This window comes from Sporothrix schenckii (genome assembly GCF_000961545.1).
Source record: "Sporothrix schenckii 1099-18 chromosome Unknown Cont47, whole genome shotgun sequence".
Lineage (NCBI taxonomy): Eukaryota > Fungi > Ascomycota > Sordariomycetes > Ophiostomatales > Ophiostomataceae > Sporothrix > Sporothrix schenckii.
Window position 1 is genome coordinate 5,058,295 of NW_015971148.1, and position 19,468 is coordinate 5,077,762.

Below are 19,468 nucleotides of genomic sequence, written 5' to 3' on the forward strand. Positions count from 1 at the left end.
CTCAATTCTACTGCTGTCAGCTTCACGTCTTCACGTTGGTCTCTAAAAAAAAAGAAGAACCGCTCGCGGCCGGCTAACACGGACCAGGGCATCCGCGCCGATGCATCGTACAACAAAAGGGCCATCAGTGAGACAACGTCAGTGAGACAACGCCAACGTCATTTACACGGCCCCCAAGTCCCCTCTCACATTGTGAGACACAAACAGAAGACCTACTAGTCCACCGATTTCAGTCAGTGCGTGGTGACTGGAAAAACGAGCGGGCATCACACAGCAGGTGTTTGGTGGTGATTAGAAAATACGGACCGTTTCCGCAAGACCAGGCCAGAAGCCGCTTGTCTTTTATTAGGCACGTTTTGCATGTCGCAGTGTGAAGTCACACAACGGTTCGCCTGCTCCTGATTTGGGCGCCTGTAATGACATATGTGAAACGCCAGAAGACGTTGAGAAGATCCGTCTGTACATCACTCTTGATCTGGACCGGATCACCAAACTGCCTTATAGCCAGCTTGAACAAGGATCGTCATCAGACGTTCTATGGTTCGTTAAGAGTTGTTTTCGGGTGATTTTGGTCCGGTAAGTTTGTTTCTTATTTTTTTTAAAAAAATGTATTCATAATTTACTTGTTTGTTTTGCAAACATTTATTTATTTGCCAGCACATTTATAACAAAAGCTAACGCTAGTGTAAACAAATTTACCAGCAAATAATAACAACACGAGTGTATTTCAGATTGACTTGCCAAAGTATTAGGTGAAACCATGAGTTTTTATGTCTCCTCTGATGTATAAAGGGTATGGGGTATATGTAAAAGATGGAACAGAAGTGTGTGGCGAGAATGGAAGAGATCATAAAGACAACAAAAGAAACAAAAAAACCAAACAACATTAGAATAAACATCAGATAACCAAAACATAATGTACTGTGTCCCCCGCCTCTGTCTCCCCATCACCACTCCCCTTTTTAACCGCCCCAGAGTTTGTAATGCCGTGCCAGTTGTCCCTTTTTTGATGCCACCCCCTACCTCCACCCGGCCCTCGGGCCGTAAAAGTGAATTAGAATGCGTGTATGTCCAAGTAAGAAAAAGAAGGTGCAAACCAAAGGCAAAAAGCCCCACACTTTACTCCATCTGCCCCATGTTGAGCTGGATGCAGTTGCCCAGCAGCGCGGCGCCCTCGTGCAGGAGCTCCCAGCGCGCGCGGCTAAAGGTGGTCTGCAGCACCAGCAGCAGCGATGTGTTCTGGTTCATGCCGCGCTGCGCCTTGAGGTCTTCGGGCGAGGCGATGCTGCCGAACCGGTGCAGGTACTCGCGCATCTCCCGGACCTGGTCCGCCCACGTCGAGGGCACGGGGGTGCTGGGCGACGCGCCCTCGACGGCGTAGCCGTAGCTCCAGACGACGAGCGCCGCAAAGTACAGCACCCAGGGCCGGTTGAGCAGCACGTCGTCGCGCGCCGAGTAGGTGGATTCTTCGCTTTCGGATACCGCCGCTGGCGTGCTGACACCGCCGCCGCCGCCGCCGTTGACGGTCGCAGCCACTTGCAGCGGGCTATTGCCCTCATTGCGCAGCAGCACGGAGCACAGGAACTGGATGGCGTAAAAGGTCGCGTCGCGCGCCTTGGCCGTCGGCGCCCAAATGTCTTTCATGCGCCGCTTGACCGTGGCCAGGTCCGGGTTGGCAATGGCGCGGCCAAGCAGCCGCTTGGCCCGCGCATACACCTGCAGGTCGACCACGTCGACGTGCGTGGCCATGTGCGCAAGGTGGTGCAGGACGACGCGGCTTTCAAAGACGACATTGACGTCGCTGTCGCTGTCGCCGCCGGCGCCCCCGCTGCTGTACGCATACGGGTCCACGACTTGCCCACTGCTGTCGCGGCGCTGCAGCGACTTGTCGTAGTCGCCCTTCCACGAGTCAAAGGCGCGGTTCAGCGTCCCCCGCCACTTGTCGCGGCCGCCGAGGCCTTGAGAGCCGCCCAGCGAGTGGACCTGCAGGTCGCGCTGGTGCATGTGCCAGGCGACGCTGAGCAGGCCGGCCATGAGGATCGTGCGGCCAAACGCGTTGGTCTTGACCTCGGCGCCGCTCAGCGTCTTCTTGATGCCTTCCAGAAACGCAATCGAGCGCGTGCCCTCGGACGCGAGCTGGGCCTCGGCCCGCGTCACGTCCATGCCGCTCGTCGCCTTCCACAGGCGGTCGTCGCAGGGCAGCGGCAGCCGCATTTCGTGGGCGACCATGACGGTGGAGTGGCCAAACATGGTGCCGTGGATGGAGTCAATGACAAAGGCCGCAAAGGCGGTGCGGCGTGTTGCCTCGTTGGTGATCCAGTTGTTCCACCATTGGTCCTGCGTGTAGATGCCGCCCGAGGTGGACGAGTGGCGCGAGGTATGGTCCTTGTCGCTGCCGTCGACGCGCGGGTTGGGCGGGGACTCGGCCGCGGTCTTGCCGATAAGGGAACGGCCACGGCGCATCAGCGTAATGGTTGTGGCGTGGTGGATGTGGGCGCGCTCGTGCAGTTCCCGCGTTGAGAACATCTTTTCGTACAGCTCGAGCAGCAGCAACGTCTGGAAGACCCAGAGCTTGGCAGGCGGGCGGAAGTTGGGGTCCATGAAGAGCTCCCAGCGCAGGTGCCACGCCAGAAAGTTGGACAGCTCGGCGCCCGCCTTGATCGTCTCCTGGTTGTGGGACTTGTCAAGGCATGCGGCGCCAATGATGATGATGGCAATCAGCAATAGGTCGGGTGCAAGGTCGGGCGAGAAGGTCGGCTTGTGCAAGATGGGCACCTGGTCGCTGAAATGAACCCAATACGAGACAATGTACGCCTGCATCATGTGGCGGCTGAGCATATGCGAGTCGTTGGAGCGGTCGCCATCAGTAATAAGATCGTTGCGGCGGCCAATGGGCGTGTGGCCGTTCTCATGGAAGCGCTCCTTGATGAGCTCAAACAGCTCTTGGCTCTTCTCCTCCGACAGGAAGGACGAGCCTGGCAGATCTTGGTCGACCAGGTTGGTCACGGACATGACCTGCTGTGGCGCCGCGGGGAAGTATCCTTGCTGCGAGATGTCGTTGCCAGGGTAGGCAATGCCATACCGAGTCGGGACGTCGCCATAGGCACTTGGTGGGGATTAGCACTTGGATGTCACAATGAACAGTACGCGAATTGCAGAAGGGGGAGGGGGAGGGGGAGGGGGGGCTCGACTTTTGGTAGTTTAGCATCGGAGAACCCTCGGTGGGCGTATTGTGGAACAGATAGAACATGAAATCGTCGGGAAGAATGCCGACGTGCGGGGACTTTTGCAGCACGTCGGCACCGAACATGGTCATTGTGTTTGGCATGGACATTTGGTCTAGCATCATCATTTCACTGCCCGACTGTGCCGGCATCGCATCGTAGTCACCGTGGGCCGCAGAGTAGTGCGGGCTGTTATTGTTATTGTTGCTGCTGTTGTTATTGGGCGTGGCGGACATTGCGGCGCCAGCGGCGGCCAGAGGATCGCGGGTGACGGTGGTCGGCGTGTGTGGCGCCGAGCCGGGGATGGTCGAATTGGTGCCGTTGTTGTTGTTGTTGTTATTGTTGTTGGCTGCGGCGGCGGTATTCGGCACGAAATTGGATGGCGGAAGGTCAAACGCAGGGAAATTTTGCGTCGCCACAAAGACAGAGGTCTGCGGCGTCGCGGCTGGATGGTTGTTATTGTGGAAGCCACCGGCGGAATGCGAATGCGACGGCTGGTGCGGTTGGGCGAGCGGAATCGTGGGGGACATGGCGTCATACATGTCGCTGTTCTGGGTACTGGCAGGCCTTTGGGGGATGGCGGGGGACTGATATGTCGGCCGCAGTCTCTGGAGGGTTGAGGGCGTCTGGGCGCCGTGGTTGTGGTTACCGTATATGGCATTCTGGTGGTCCTGAGCGGTGTGCGCTTGCGTATGTGTGTAGTCGCCTCCTCCTGGCGCTGGGGGGAAGCCGTTCGAGTAGCTACCGGTGGGTGTGCCGGACAAGGGCGAAAAGGGCATGCTGTTGTTGAAGGCCGAGGGCGACAAGTCCATCGGACCACCGCTCGTCTGAATTTTGTGTCCTGCTGGGGCAGCCGGGCGGCGTGGTCGAAGGCTCTCGGGCGAAGTCGAGCCGGGTCCACCGACAAACGGAGTGCGCGGTTCCTGAGGGGCTGGCGAGGACAGCCCTGGCAGAGGGTCCTTGCGGTTCAACGATGAGCCCTTGGCGGTATGGCGGTCTCGGTGTCGATTACAGAGATCGAGTCGCACAAAATGCCTTTCGCAGCCGGGGAAGTCACACATATAAATCTGCTTCGGCGTGTGATTCAGCTGATGTCGGTGACTGTAACTGTCAGTAGGGACTCGACGCATTTGGGAGGCTAGCATGTAGATGACGTACAGATGCTCGGCGCGCGAATAGCTCTTGCCACAGCCCGAGTGCGGGCACTCAAACTTTTTGTCAAGGCCTTTGCGGCTCCGTCGGCGCTTACGGGCCGGCCCGTCGGAGTTGGACGAGTTGTCGGCATTGTCGGCGTTCTCGTTGTGATCGCCATGGTCCCCATTGGCCTCACCATCGCCGTCGCCCAGCGTGTCACTGACACTCTCCTCCTTGTCGTGCGAGCCGTGGGATCGGCTGCGATGCCGTCCGCGCTCGCGTTCCTGTTCCTCGTCCAGCTTGAGGTGGGGTGGGGTGGGCTCTTGGGTGGTACTTGTTTTTGTTTTTGGAATGGTCTTGGATTTCGAGCCGTCAGCGGATGGCTTTGTGCGCGAAACAACAGCCAGCCGTGATGGAGGTTTGTTGGTCTCCGGATGGCGTGAACCAGTGGACGGGGATGCTATGAGGGACGTCATTCCTTTCTGTGTTTTGCCTTTCTATGATGTATGTGTCTCTGTGCGATTCTTCCTATGCGTGGGAGGGAAAGACGGGGGTGCGCTTGTCGATGTTTTGTCTTGGCGGACGGAAGAAACAGACACACGGCCGGTAGGCGACACGAGAGGTAGGTGAGCGGAGACAACAAGAACAGGTGAATCGGAAGGATGACAGGAGAAATTGAGGGGAGGGCAAGGTTGTGCCAGTTAAGACAAGCAGAAATGAATGAAAGAACGAGAATGGCGGGCGGCGAACTGTCAACCAGAGCTTGGGGACAAGCTGGGAGCACGACGTTTGACAGGGGGCAAGGTGTAACGAAAGAAAAAGACAAGCATGACAGGAGACAAGACAAGAAGAGGGTGCTGTGCGCGACCGTGCAAGCTTGGTTACGCAGGACAAGTTAGTCAGGCAAGTCCAAAAGTCTCGCGGGGATAAAACACAAGAAACGAACAGGTCGCGGTCAAGAAGCAAAAAGGCCGTCCCAAAGTAGAAAGAGAAAAGAGATAGATGAGTTCTTGTTAAGTTGTGCGTGGGGATGAAAAATGGATGATATGTAACGGTGACGACTAAGACGAAGACGGAATGTGTGAAAACGACAGCCGTGCGTTTTATGGGCCGAGAGAAGTATATAAAAGATATAGAAATGGACGAAGTCGTGATGGTCGTCGACCAAGATTAGAACTGGTGCGGCCGTCTGTGTCAAAGAAGTGGCATTCGAGCAAGTGTGCTTTTGTTCTTGTTTCTGCACTTTCTCTTAACAACCCTCTCCCATACCAATTGGGTGAGGGATCATGAGAACATGACTGGCTGTGGTAGTTCCGTGGTTTGCCGGCGAGGGACGGTAAACCAAAAGGTCGCGAGGCGGGACGAGAAGGTGTACACGATGCTGTAGACGGGTATAGGCGTTCGGCGTCGGATGCGCTTAACGGAGAGGTAGACTTGTGGTGAAGGCACGGAATTCTCGAGGTCTTGCGGATCGCTAGACGTCGAGTACTGCTCCGTGCGTGGGAGACGTGATATTCAACAGGCCAACAATGGAAGCGACACAGAGCTTCGCGTCAGAACCTGTGCGCAAAGAGCGAGAGGTCAGTTGGGTGAGGTGGCAGAATAGAATATCCGGGAAAGAGAGGAAGGAGGGAAGGGGAAAAAGTGATAATAAAAAGCAAGAGAGAAGGGCAAAAAATAGAAAGAGGCACAGAAAAGGCAAAACATGGGAAATGGAAAGAAGACGGTTGTTGCAAACGACCAGGGGGGGTGGATGGAGGATGAACACAGGACCGATGTATGGGTGCACCGAGCAAGAGGTGGTATTAATACGGTGCCGCCTGTTGCGGCAAAACAGAGATTTGGTGAGAGACAGAGGCGGGCGCCACTAGTTGAGAACAGTCGAGGCTTCACGGGTGCACGATATTGATTGATCAGGCCAGGCTGTGAGGATGACCATAAGCAAAACGACTTCGTAGAAGACTCAAGAGGCAGCAGAGCGGACAAGGGAATCTTCGCCCAGGAGCGCAGAGGAGAATGAGGAGCAGGACGAAGCGGAGGAGGGGGTGTGTGATGTGTCGTGAGGAGGCTAGAGGGGGTGGACCAAGCGCTGCTGAGGCGGGACTAGTGACCATAATAGCGCGAGGGCAATACGGACGAGGAGAGAGGACAAGGGCAGACGGAGTACGCCGTGTGTGGCACAAAGTGAAGGTATGCTGTTTGATGATAATTTTCTGTTGTTTTGTCGCGGCGAGGTGAGTAGGTCGTAACTAAACATGTGCGCATAGAGGAAATGAGTGCGTGTGGTGGTGGTGAAGGGGCCTGCAGGCGAATGTGGCCATGTGTGCACGAGACGACTTGGTGGCGTGTGTCTTGTCTTGCCTCTTTCAGATTTTTTTGTTGCAGTTTATGCACTTTTCGCAGTCTTGCCCAAGATTGGCTGAAGCAAAGCGAGGGAATTACTTCTGTACTCGCCAGGCACTGGGAGGATGCAGGACGGAAACAAACTGGAGACCGCGTTGGGCGAGAAGGCAAATGAGAGTACAATGAAACGACAGGCCACGAAATGGAAGAAGGCTGCAGAATGCAAGAGACGAGACCCTCGTAGGAACGCGTGAGGGAGGATCCAGAGAGTGAAAGGAGACAGGAAAAAAAGTGTCGAGGATGCAGCCCCGGTGTCTCCGCCCGAACCGCACAGTTACAGGCTTTGTGCAGCTTTTGTCACTCTTTTTTGCTCCACAGCAGGGCCGGGTAGGGGTGAAATGCATGTTATGCCTGTGGTCTATGGTTCTGGTCACAGTGGATGCAGAATATGAAGTGTGGTTGCGGTTTTGGCTTGTGCCGTGCAGGACACACCCCGAAGCGGACCAGGCATGGGCGATCGGTTCCAGAGGACGAAAAAAATGAAGAATAAAAAGGTTGCGGCTGATTGGCCGTGTGAACGGAAAGGAGAGGGGAACAGAGCAGGGATGGCAAAGCTGGTCCAAAAGAAATGCGAGAAAAGAAGAAAAAAGGAAAAAGACAATGCCAAAAGACAGAAGTGACGAAGAAGGGACGGAAGAGACTCGAGCAATTCTGTTCTCGAGGATGCAGGCAGTATGGGGCAAAGTAAACAAAGACGACCTTGCACCCGAGACAAGTAAAGTGACACCGCACAACGCTATGAGATGAGATGGAAAACAAACGAAACAAAAGAGACCACAGTATGTCGTAATCTACTCCACGAATCTATACTTACTCAGTAGTGGCGGGCTGACGCGGGCAGGACGACGAGGATGCGAGGGAGGGGACGAGGGGGACTTGGAAGGATTTCGCGTGGAGCTACCGACGGGTGGTGATCTTGTTAAGCGTGGGCCGAGGCGGAGGGGCTATTTTGTGCTGGTCTGAGGAGGATGTGCGTTCGGGGGCTACTGGCCTGCTGGCGTGTTCGATGGCGTGGGAGGTATTCGCAGTGGGACGAGATGTTGCGAAGGTCCAAAAGAAAGCGTCCGGATTTCCGTTGGCTGTTGGACGATGGAAAGTCTCGGATGAGACGGAAGCCGGATGTGATGTGTAATGTGGAAGATGTCCAAAATGGAAATATGCCGTCCTGTTGAATACAAAGGAAAAAAGAAGAAAAGAAAGAAGAGAAAGAAGAGAGAAAAAAAAGGAGGAAGAATGACCCCCAAACAACAGCCGCCGTTCCAGGGCAGTGGTTCAGGTCAACCGGCGAGCAGTTGCCGCCCGTTGTACGATGAGAGGCAAGTACGAAGCGAGACAAGGAGAAAGGGAAAAAAATGGCAAGGAGCTCAGAGGAACCGGGAGAATAGCTGGCCAAAGAAAACGGCTAGACGGGTGACAGCAGGGGAGAATGGATACGGACACGTCGTACTTTGTACCTCCGTACACCACCGTCTTCACCTTTCTATTGTTCTGCCTCTTTCTGGCTTTGCTGGGGTTGTCCAGTCCCTTTGTGCGCAATCTGGGGTCGATCCAACAAAACGTGGGATGCAGGGCAAAAGGAAAGCAGGGGCGCGGGGGAGAAAGAAGGGGAAAGGAGGCGATGGGCGAGCTGTGTTTGGCAGCTCAGCGGGCTACACAATAGCACGACAGCACGAATAGCAGCCGAATACCGTACGCGGGGGTCCTCAGTCGTTAGTAAACACAGCAGATGTCGAAACAGAGCCGGCGTGGGGATAGAAACAAGACGCTGGGAAAGATGAACGACGGGTGGCGTGGGGGGGTCTTTGCCTTCGTGGGAGGCATCCTCGGCGACAGGAGAGACAGATGAGATGGACGTGGAAAAACATGGGGAGACGATGGGGGCTTGGAGAAGAAGTCGCCGGTGGCGGCAGTGCTAAAGAAAGACGAAAGGCGGAATGGGGAGAGGGGGGGGGGGTCAGAGGAAGAAGGGGAAAAGCGGAACGACAAATGAGAATTGGGAGAAAGCGAGAAAGACGGGGGTGGGCTGACCAGGACAGGGGTATGCGTCTTTGTAAAAAAAGGGAAAGAGCGAAAAGGGACAGGGGTGTGGAAAGAGTGTGAGCGAGGGTGGAGAGACATTAGAGAAGGAACGAGACGCGGGCAGGGCAGGAACGGCTTGCGAAGCCGTTTACCTTGTTAGGCCCAGCTCCGGGACTCCAGGAGCCCCATCCCACATCTTACAACGAGAGGAAAGAGCGATTTACAACGAGAGGAAAGAGCGATTTACAACGAGAGGAAAGAGCGATGTCCAAATGAGGTACCGCTTTCCTGTTCAGGCTGCAACGTCTTCATCGTCTGCAACCCCATCGGCCTCGCTCTTTCCTCTTCCTGCCATGATATTTCATTGTCCACCGTCAGGCTTTCCTCTTTTGCTTCACGCGCCTGCTTCTTTTCACTTTCCCCGCTCTGAGGTCCCGTAGCATGCTAGCCTGCCGCCAGCTAACGAGCCAAGTCCCCACAGACTCCTCGTTAGGACTGAGACAACAGGAAAGAGGAAAGAAGACTACTCTGTCTGTACTTCCGTACTGGGCGTCCCCATGGCCAAGCTACTAAAGGCCAAGACCCCAGACTTGTCAAAATAGGACGCAAGGGATATACGACTGCGACAGCTACGCCGAATTGCAAGTGTGAGAGCCTTGTTGTCGGGTGAGTAAACTCGTCAGAAGACCTTTGTGGGAAACATTTCCGTGTGGAGTCGAGTAACAAGTAAAAAAAAAAAAAAAAAAAAGGAAAAGAATAAAAAGTGGATTTCGAGTGAGAAGCAGCTGCTTCGGAAAGCAAAACCAGCATCGATCACAAACGAGTCCCTTTCGCAAAGGGTCCTTTCTTATTTCCAGTTCGGCTTGCCCCGCTGGCTAACAGGAAAAACCGGGCCTGGCGCCTATGCGTGTTTTGTTGTCTTTGGGTTGGGTTATTTATCTGTATGTCAGACTCTGTACAGCCAATGATGGATTTAGCGAATGCGCGGAACGAGTAATTAGCATCGTTTAACGAGCAGCTCTTTTTTTCGCGAGTTCTTTCTCTCCTTTCTTTTTCTGTTGCTAAAACTTATTGATTTTAATTTCCCCTTTTTTGACCTTCCCGCCTTGTTTCCCTGTCTTCGTCACCCTTTTGGGGGCCAACGCAATGAACAGCGCATGGGACTGAAAAGTAGAAACGGAGAAACCCGCATATTGTGAGTTTGCGAGCCGAAAAAGGGGGATGCATACAATAGTGCAGTCGAGTGGCGAGCAAGAGAACATTGACAGGAAGCAAAGAAGAAAATGGATGAAATAGAAAAAATAGGAAAAACAGGAAAAAGAGTAGAAAAAAAAGAAACGAAAATGGAATATCGAAACGATAGCGATCTGCATGTTAGACCCGTTTCCGCCTACGCCCGTGATGGGCAGGACCAGTCCCTTGGGAACGTGATGAGGAAATGAAGAAAGAAACCCCAGACCGGTCACCCACATCGTCGTTTTGCCTTGTGACTCGAAGAAGGAAGCAGCATCTACTGCCCAAACAACAAAAACGCTTGCCACCAGCGCCGACCTGCTGGGACTGCCGTGTCGCCTGGTGATGACGGTACGGTACGATACGATACGGTATGGTGCGTGCGACCTGGCCAGTAGGAACAGAAAAGGGGCCGTGTGGCGTGAACGTTGGGGCGCCTGACCAGTGGCTTGGGATTGGGACTGAGACTAAGCGTGGGATGACCTTTTTTCCTTGGGAATAGGGAAAGAGGAAAGGGGAAAGGGGGTGTGAGAAGAGCGAGACAGGGAACAGGGGAGACGAAAAGAAAAAAAGAGACCAAAAAAAACATGAAGAAGGGATCAGAGTGATGTGCATCTTGACGTCCTCGGAGATGTTCTCGCCAATGTCGTGACAAGGGCTTTGTTTCCAGAGCATACCACCGAAATGAGGGTCGACGAGATCCACGAGCTGAAAAAAAGAAAGAAAGAGAGAAAACACCGGCAAAAAGTGCAGAAACTCCCGCAACATTGTCAACAGCAAAAAAAAGGGTAAGATACCGCAAAGGCCATTGGCACACCACGATTCTGGATGTCCAGATGATACAGTGCCCAGGTCCGATGCGGCTTCTGACTCGCCAGGCTCTCCCCGTCACGGAAACAAACTATTACGTACACAAACCCAGCCCTGGGTCGGCAATGGTCCGGTTCGCCTCATTTTACTCTTGTTGCACTGAATTTTTTTTCTTTGCCCTCCTGGAATGAGCATGCGACCGGTTTCCTTTTTTGTAAACCTAAAGACCAAGCTCTACGCCGTGCAACGTAGTCTTGTGATGTGAGGATTCGTTCCGGCTCGACATACTCCGTACATGACGATGGTAGGGTACAGCATGCACTATATCTGTTCGCTCCGTCCATGCCAGCCTTGACAGACGTTTGCTTGGCAAGATTTGCACATCTTCACCGACTCACCAACTCCTGCATCTTGTTTGCATCCTCCCTTTTGTCTCTCTGCATCTCGCCTCTTGCGTCTTTGCCGCCACGCCGAAATTGTGACAAAGAAAGACAAAACATGCAGCTTCTCACCTTTCGGGATCGCCATTTCAGCGCTCCCCGTCTAGCCAAAGCCGTGCAGTTTTGTCAGGCACCCCATGTTGGTGCAGTTTGTGACCGTATCCTCTCGTTGTCTCTGTGCTTTGTGTCTCCATATTCACACCGCTGCTGCAATGACAATGCGACCCCCGCGAGTTTTATTTCCCAGCCACTCAGCTGTTATAGGGTAAGTGCATCGTCGGAATCCAAAATCCAATGCAAGGGGTCTCTAAGGAAACCAGCAAGTCGTCCCCCCCGTCTCAACTCCGCACACCGACTTCGATGTATCCGCACATTTTCTGCACATTTCTGCACTCGGCACTGGACACTGTCGCTCCTCCATATTATCTGCATGCGCAAAAGGATGGGGGCGGGGGTTGCACTGCTAGTAAGAACAACTCCTGGAGAGAGCGGGGGTCATCTCTCCTCTTCAGTCTTTGACGCGCTCAACACGGAGTCATACGTACAACATAATTTCGATTGGTTTTGGGTTTGCTTATTCTTTGAAGAGCACATCAGAACATGTAATACGTCGTAGACCGCCGTATGTTTTATGGCCCAGTACGACCAGGAAACTAGAACATGCCAAAACTCATCTGTCACGCTTCTTTTCTGCGTATGGTCAAGTATCGACATGTAACCCAAAATAGTATGGCATCTGGGCTGAGAATCCTTGTGTCGTCGGAGGTTTAGCGTGGCGGGTGCCCAGACAAAGGCACTAAAGCACTAATACGAGCACACCGCGCTAGTGGTGTTGGTCACCGACGCGGACGGCACTCCGCAGTCCACAGCGCCTATTAACAGAATTTGACACTAATGTCAACTTGCTAGCAGCCCGTCAGCAGCTTCGCCCCGACGCGCCCTGCGCCCGATGGCCATTTAGCACAAAGCTTAAAAGGCCCCATGGGCCCGTATTCTTGTGGGTGTTGCATTGTGTTTTGTCAAGAGATGCATCGTACGTGAGCTCGAGGCACGGTGCCGTGTCGTATGTTTCGTTGTTGACAGGCGAAGCAGCATATCGGGATTCGTTTGGGCCACGGAGCATGTCGACGTGCCCGTGTGGCCATTGTTTCAAGGTAATATTCACGGAGCACCGGATCGACGGAGGAGACAAGAGAGGCAGAAGCAATGCGACAAACTTGGGGCTGACGGGCCGCTGCACTGCCGTCTGTTGGATAGGAACGTCGTTCCATTTCTCGCTGTTTTTGTCCGGTGTAAGACCGCTCAGAAAAAGGCAAAAAAAAGTGAATGGGAGTTGGATGCTGGCAAAGTGCGGTCCGCAACGTGCGGGTTGACTTTAAACATGGCCAAGTACGGCGTGCATCCTTCGTTGTTTAAATTCGGCAGCTACCCAACAGTGGCCATGATGTTGCATTTTCAAACTGATGCCTGCCGGTTGAAAAATTTCGCTGGCCAGACCACACTTGTCAGAAGTTCGGATACAACAGAACCTAAAGGGAGTATGGAGAACACAACATAGCACTTTTGAAGCGTACAACTTCTGCCAAAAACGACACCGAGGGCAATGGGCGGTGTGGTAAGCGGCGTGCCGGTACGACGTAAAACAGTTGAGGAGGACAGGCGTTTGAAAAATGTCCCCAGCGGTATTGCCTCTCATCTTGCACAATGCTGGTTGTTTTGTTTTTCCCCCATGATGTCGTCTCGAGAGACTGGACAAGACCAACCGGTAGGCCTGCGCTGGAACATGGCCGGAACCACTGACAAAGTCGTCTCAGGAATGGGGTGCATGCCCTAATGCGAGGGGCCGCTGGTGGCCAGCCCATCACCAAGACGGAGTATGTCGTCGAGTATGGAGAAGCCTTTTTTTGTCGTTTCGGTTCAAAAATGACGCTTTCAAGGCCGTTTCTCATTCTCATTTTCGTCCTCGCCTTGCTGCTTGATGTGGATCTCTTGCTGGCATCAGCTCCATTACTGTTGCAACACAAGATGGGGTTGTGTGGATTGCGGGAGTGAGCGGAAACGGGCGCCACCGGCCAGAACAGAGGGACCAAAAGACCTAGAGACCTAGACCTAAGGCAGGGTTTTGACGACGAGTTGTCAGGTCAAATCTGTTTTGTTTCTGTGAGCGTCTTTTCTTTCCATCGTCTTCTCGAATTTGTCTCATGTGACCATTTTGAAGTGCTCTGATTTGGTGACGCTTTTCCCCTCATGCAAGCGAGGCCAGCTCAAACAAAAGTGTCGATTCTTCCCCGTCCCGCAGGGCAAGATGCACAGGGCGCAGGGCGTGCAGACGTGAAGGGAGGGTGCAGTGCGTGCTGCACTGCACTGCACCAGTATGCATTCCCCATCTCATCTGCAGGTCGACGAAAACGTCCAGACAGGGGCAGCAGGGGGAGCTGGCGAGCGGGGGTGCACGAGCGTTCAGAGGCTGCTCACTGACAGATGGACAACACACGACACGAGGTTGGGGGAGAGGGGAAGAAAAAGTGAAAAGCAAATGGAATTGTGGCACTACTGGTCGCCGTCGCTGTGCAGGCGGGTGTGCATCATGCAGATGCAGGTGTGCTGGACGTGCTTTGTGGGACGCGATGCAAGCCGGCGGCCTTGGAAGGAGACGATCGATGTCAGCCAGCGGGGAGAGGAGAAAGAGGACGACGAAGAGGATGTGGGAGAGTGGGAGAGCGTGGGCGACGGCGTGGGAGACAGCCGGAGAATATTGTAAGAATCAATGCACACGGCCAGATTCGTCGTTTGTGAGTGCAGTTTTCGTCCATTCACCCTTTCGTCTTTTCTTCGTGTCTTCCTTCCCCAGACTTTATTTCGTTCTCGTGGAAACAATGCAAAGTTGCGTCTTCTCGGCCTCGTTGTCGCACGGCGAAGACTCGTGATACCTTGCGCCCGCAGAATGAGCAGGTCATCGGAACAAACACGAAAGTGGGAGGGAGGGTAAGACGAAAGGAGGCGCGAGAAACGTGGTGGGAAGAGAGGGTGGCAGCTCCTGCCTCACACACGACACGCAGATGGTGACTGCCTCTTTTGGGCATTTTATTCTCCAAGTCGTCTTCGACTTGACCTTATAATAACAGAAAGAGCGAGTCTTGCGGCTTCCCTTTCAGCTTCGCGAAATCATATAGCAAGAGCAGGTACGATGTGCTCTTGACTCCATACATGGAAACAGCGCACCGGGCAGATTGCATTCTGTGATCCCTTGAGATGGTCCTTGTCGAACCGGCATGAGAAGTTCAGAGAGGTTCGAAGTGGCACAATATGGCACGCAAGGCTATTGTTTCCAAACATGCTCTGCTGGGAACACGACAGCTCTGTCCAGGGGTGATGCTGGGCCAAAGAGTCGTCGGGCGAGCGAGCCGACTGACAGGTGTGCCAGTGCTGATTGACAACTGCCACAACTGCCAGCCGGTGAAGGTTAATTGGCCTCGAGAAAATGTCGTCACGGAAGGCACGACCAAAAAAAAAAAAAAAAAAAAAGGAACACTAATTAATAGCTGTGGGCATCGCAACCACAGCGACCGCGACACAAAAAGAAAGGATGGCTAGCGCCGAGCAGCGCCAATGGAACTGCCACGGCCCACTAATCGGCCACGGCCCACGCGAGTCACGCACGCCGCCCACGCAATTGGCAGCTGGCAATTGGGCAATTCGGAGGGGAGGTCCCTTGCTCTCTGCGCCGTCTCGCCCGCTGCTCTCCTCTTTCTTCGTGCAGTCACTCGTCTGTCCAACTTTCCAACACAATTACGACTGTCCGCAACGCGTTGTCTACTGGCACCACTTCCTACGAGCCCGTTCATTCTCCGAATACGCCAAGTGCAGCGACGTCCTGCCGCCTGCCACGAAGCCGACTCTTCCCTCCTCGTCTCCCGTCCACACATTTGCCCTCCTTGCCGAGTGATCAACCGGACTCGTCGCCTCGACACTGACACGGACAGCGACCCCGACTCTCTTCCTTTTCCTCTTTAAGACACACCCTCCGCAATGCCTCCCAAACCGCGCAACCACGCGGACGACGGCCACGGCCAGAACGGCGGGGGCGCGTCTGGCGCCGGAGGTGCAGCGGGCGGCGCCCACTCGTCCTCGTCGGCCAACGGCGCGCACAGCAGCCATGCAGCCGCAAGCACGGCCAACGGCGGCGCCAGCAAAGGCCGCCGTGCCGCGGCCGCGTCCAATGCCTCTGCGTCGGCCGCTACGGCCGCCGCCGTTGCTGCTGCGCACCAGCAGTCCCTCCTCCAGCAGGCCGTCCCGGCTGTCGTGCTCCCCACGGTGAGTTTGTCCTCCTTTTATGTCCTCGCTACGCTCGCTTCCTTCTTCCCTCCCTCCTCCTTTAATGTCCTCGCTGCGCTCGCTTTCTTCTTTTCCTCCTCGCTCCGCTCGTTTCGCTCGCTGACATCGCCCAGCTACAATGGGCCGACTTTGAACGCGGCGTCCTCCACGCCTACACCCGCGCTTTCCACCTCGACGAACCCTCCTCCTTCAGCAACGACTTTGCCCGCTGGATCCTCTCGCAGCCAGGCAGCATCGGCCTCCAGTCGCCCACGATGCTGCGCCGCAAAGAGGCGCGGCGGCAGAGCAAGGCGCGCCTCGCGACGCAGGTGCGCAAGCACTTTAACGGGCAGGGCGGCCAGGAGAACGACATTGTGGTGGACTTTTTGCACAAAATACAGACGCACGAAGTGGCGCGGCAGCGGCGGCCACGGCGGATGGGGTCGAATGCGCGGGAGATTGATGGATGAGGGGGGGCGCACCTTGCGTCCCTTTCTCTCCATATCTCTTTCTCTCTTTCTCTCTTTCGTCTCTTTCTCTCCTTCTCTCTTTCTTCCTCTTCTTGTTTAGGACGGCGTTTGGGACATGCATGGTGGCCATGGCACGGTTGCGATAGACTTGCTTTTCTTGTTTTTGTTTTTGTTTTTCTTCTCGTCTTTGTTGGACTTTCACCTTCTTCACCGTCTGTACCTTTCCTCTCTTTGGCGGGACATGAGCGCTCTTGCGTAAAAGAAGGCAAGGAAATGGCCCATGGAAGGCATGGCCATGGAAGGAAGGGCCATGGGAGCACAAGGCCATGGAACGACGGCAATGCCACGGACAAGCATCTGGTGATGGCCTCAGAAAGGCCGCAGGACAGCGCCGCATTTATGATACCACAACGATACAGAGCAGCCAATGGATACTTTATTCTATGCTTGTGCGAGAAATGAGCAAAGTCAGTGACCGCGCACTGCCCCATCGAAGCTTCCCGAACGCGCAGAACGCAATTCTCCTTCGCCGCCACCAACGACAAGATGCCTCTGGAAGTTTCGCAGAGACGACAGTTTTTGGTGGCTTTTTTGGTGCGGCAGAACAGCGCGTCACCGCCGTAGTCGGGGAGTAAAAAGAGTGGGTCCAGCACTAGCGCTCAGAGGCGCTGAAAGTTTTAGCCAAGTGGCCTGAGGCAACAATTGTGTACCAGAAGCCACACCCGCCAGGGCCATTAGTGCTGGCGATGGGCAAATAGGCCGCTGGGGGTCCACTGGGGACTGCCGCGGGCTGCATCGGCGAAAAACCCGACGCCAGCCAACGACAGCGCAGCAAAAAAAAAGCCCCCAGTCAAAAAAGGTGGCCAAAAAACCGAATTCGATAAAGCGAAGCCCGAACACAGGTTGACGACCGCAACACACGACCAACGGCCACGGGCACACGACAACACAGCAGACATCACCACCAGGACCGCATCCAACTGTCGTGCATGCCATGAACACCAGCCTCTGGACCAAGGCGTCGCTGTCGGCCCGGCCGCTGGCGCCGGCAGCGCACGTGTGCCGAGCATCGCGGACGAAGCAGACGGCCGCCCGGCGGACGTTCTCGACGACGACGACGACGGCCACACTCCGCTCGACACCCCCTGCGTGCTCGCAAAAGACACAGACACGCCGGCACAGCTCGGCCGCCTTCCGGCCAGCGTCCCGGCCACGGACGACGACGACGATAACGACGACGACAAGTACGACGACGACAAGTACGACGACGACAAGTACAACCGCAGCCAACACCTCCTCCTCCTCCACCTCCTCTGCCCAACGGCGGTCCTTCCATGCCACGGCCCCCGTCGCGGCCCAAAAGGACCCCTACAAGGTCCTCGGCGTCGACAAGACCGCCTCGTCCTCGGAGATCAAGAAGGCCTACTACGGCCTCGCCAAGAAGTTCCACCCGGACACCAACAAGGACGCGACCGCCAAGGAGCGCTTCAGCGAAGTCCAGTCGGCCTACGAGATTCTGTCCGACGCCAAGAAGCGCGAGCAGTACGACATGTTTGGCGCCGCCGGCTTTGACCCCACGGGCGACCCCAGCGGCGCCGGCGGTGCCCACCCGTACGGCCCTGGCGCCAATCCGTTTGGCGGCGGCGGCAACCCCTTCCACAGCGGCGGCGGCGGCTTCGGCGGCGGCTTCGGCGCCAACTTCAACTTTGAAGACCTGTTCCAGGCATTTGCGGGCGGTGCGGCGGGCGGGCGGCGGGCGGGTGGTGGTGGCGGCGGCGGGTCGTCGGCGGGCCAGGGCCGGAACCCCTTCCAGCAGGAGGTGCTTGTCGGCGACAATATTGAAGTGCAGGCCAACATCTCCTTTCTCGAGGCGGCCCGCGGCGTCACCAAGACCATCACCATCACGCCCCTCGTCACCTGCCACACCTGCACGGGCAGCGGCCTCAAGAAGGGCACCAAGCGCTCCAGCTGCCCGTCCTGCAACGGCACCGGCACGCGCGTCCACTTTGTCCAGGGCGGCTTCCAGATGGCCTCGACCTGCGGCACCTGCGGCGGCACCGGCACCGCGGTGCCCCGCGGCGGCGAGTGCCGCACCTGCAGCGGCGACGGTGCCGTGCGCGAGCGCCAGACCATCTCCGTCGACATCCCCGGCGGCGTCGAGGACGGCATGCGCCTGCGCGTCGACGGCCAGGGCGACGCGGCGCTGACGGGCCGCGCGGGCGGCGGGCCCGACTCGGGCGTCCGCGGCGTGCGCGGCGACCTCTACGTCTTTGTGCGCGTCGCCGCCGACGCCAAGTTCACGCGCGCTGGCGCCGACATCCTGCACACCGCCACGGTGCCGCTGACCACCGCCGTCCTCGGCGGCGAGGTCACGGTGCCGACCCTCGATGGGTCCGTCAAGGTCCGCGTCGCCACCGGCACCAGCACCGGCGACCGCGTCACGCTGTCTGGCATGGGCATGAAGAAGCTCGGCAGCAGCTCGCGCCGCGGCGGCAGCGGCGCCTCCGGCGACCTGCGCGTCGAGTTCCGCGTCGCCATGCCCAAGTACCTGTCCGCCAACCAGCGCACCATTGTCGAGATGCTGGCCGACGAGATGGGCGACAAGACGGCCAAGCGCGTTATGAACGTCGGCCGGGCGACCGGTGCCGGCGACGGTGACGGCGACGGCGACGGCCACAAGGGGCCGGCCACCAAAGACGACGACCCAGCGTCGCACAACAACGAAGGCTTCCTCAAGAGCATCTGGCACAACCTGACGAACCACCCAGCACACCAGAAGCAGGACGGCGATGCCAAGGACGCCAAGGCCGGCGGGAAGACGGCCGGCGGGAAGAAGGGCAGCGAGAACAAGGAGACCAAGGAGACCAAGACGGACGAAAAGAAGGACAACGAAAAGAAGCCATAAGGGCAAACACACTCTCCGCTCGCAAATTAGATCTGCCTGCCATTTCGTTTCATTTCGGCGGACAAACGCTGTCCGCCAACATATTCCCATTCTCATGCGCATTTTCCTCAGCTTGCATTCCGGCGGTGTTTAAAAGTAGGGGGGCGTTATCTTGAACATAAAGAAGCAACAAGTGAACAAGGTTTTCAACGAATTCGTGGTGACGAAGGGATGATGGCCATCACCGCTCTTGCCCGCTTTGTTTGTTTTATAGACAGAAACCATTGGATAGAGACAACCCAAAAATCAAAATGTACTTTTATGATATCATGCGTGGAAACAGATGGAGTTTTGAATTCAGTGCAAGTCTGTATGAGCCGAGACGTCGTGATGATGCAAACGAGATGGCGAAATGAAGACACAAGACAGAAAATGCCACGCCGTACCCTGGACTCCTTCTTTGGTATAATGCATTGCCCACGCAAGGCAAGGAAACGAATGTGAGCCCAAAGGCACCGAAGAAGAGCAAAAACGAAG

At 55.9% G+C, this 19,468-nt stretch overlaps 6 protein-coding genes across 6 annotated transcripts; 5 read left to right on the top strand and 1 right to left on the bottom strand.

Annotated features, from left to right (window-relative positions):
• Positions 1-1,119: 1,119 nt before the first annotated feature.
• SPSK_03898 (C2H2 finger domain protein) lies at positions 1,120-4,834 on the bottom strand (the record flags this gene model as incomplete). Its single annotated transcript, XM_016730713.1, has 2 exons — positions 1,120-3,106; positions 3,192-4,834. 2 exons carry the CDS (start codon positions 4,832-4,834, stop codon positions 1,120-1,122), a joined length of 3,630 nt encoding a protein of 1,209 aa, XP_016586124.1.
• A 2,670-nt stretch (positions 4,835-7,504) lies between these two features.
• Positions 7,505-7,893, top strand: SPSK_04664 (uncharacterized protein; the record flags this gene model as incomplete). The annotated part of the gene is made up of 2 exons (XM_016731464.1): positions 7,505-7,540; positions 7,603-7,893. The coding sequence occupies 2 exons, from the start codon at positions 7,505-7,507 to the stop codon at positions 7,891-7,893; spliced, it is 327 nt and encodes a 108-aa protein (XP_016586125.1).
• Positions 7,894-13,637: 5,744 nt separating this feature from the next.
• SPSK_04595 (uncharacterized protein) lies at positions 13,638-14,190 on the top strand (the record flags this gene model as incomplete). Its single annotated transcript, XM_016731396.1, has 2 exons — positions 13,638-14,020; positions 14,115-14,190. The coding sequence occupies 2 exons, from the start codon at positions 13,638-13,640 to the stop codon at positions 14,188-14,190; spliced, it is 459 nt and encodes a 152-aa protein (XP_016586126.1).
• A 659-nt stretch (positions 14,191-14,849) lies between these two features.
• Positions 14,850-15,209, top strand: SPSK_04678 (uncharacterized protein; the record flags this gene model as incomplete). Its single annotated transcript, XM_016731478.1, has 1 exon — positions 14,850-15,209. One exon carries the CDS (start codon positions 14,850-14,852, stop codon positions 15,207-15,209), a length of 360 nt encoding a protein of 119 aa, XP_016586127.1.
• Positions 15,210-15,292: 83 nt separating this feature from the next.
• On the top strand, positions 15,293-16,047 carry SPSK_04527 (uncharacterized protein; the record flags this gene model as incomplete). Its single annotated transcript, XM_016731331.1, has 2 exons — positions 15,293-15,577; positions 15,712-16,047. The coding sequence occupies 2 exons, from the start codon at positions 15,293-15,295 to the stop codon at positions 16,045-16,047; spliced, it is 621 nt and encodes a 206-aa protein (XP_016586128.1).
• Positions 16,048-17,041: 994 nt separating this feature from the next.
• SPSK_04104 (molecular chaperone DnaJ) lies at positions 17,042-18,952 on the top strand (the record flags this gene model as incomplete). Its single annotated transcript, XM_016730915.1, has 1 exon — positions 17,042-18,952. The coding sequence occupies one exon, from the start codon at positions 17,042-17,044 to the stop codon at positions 18,950-18,952; it is 1,911 nt and encodes a 636-aa protein (XP_016586129.1).
• Between the last annotated feature and the right edge of the window lie 516 nt (positions 18,953-19,468).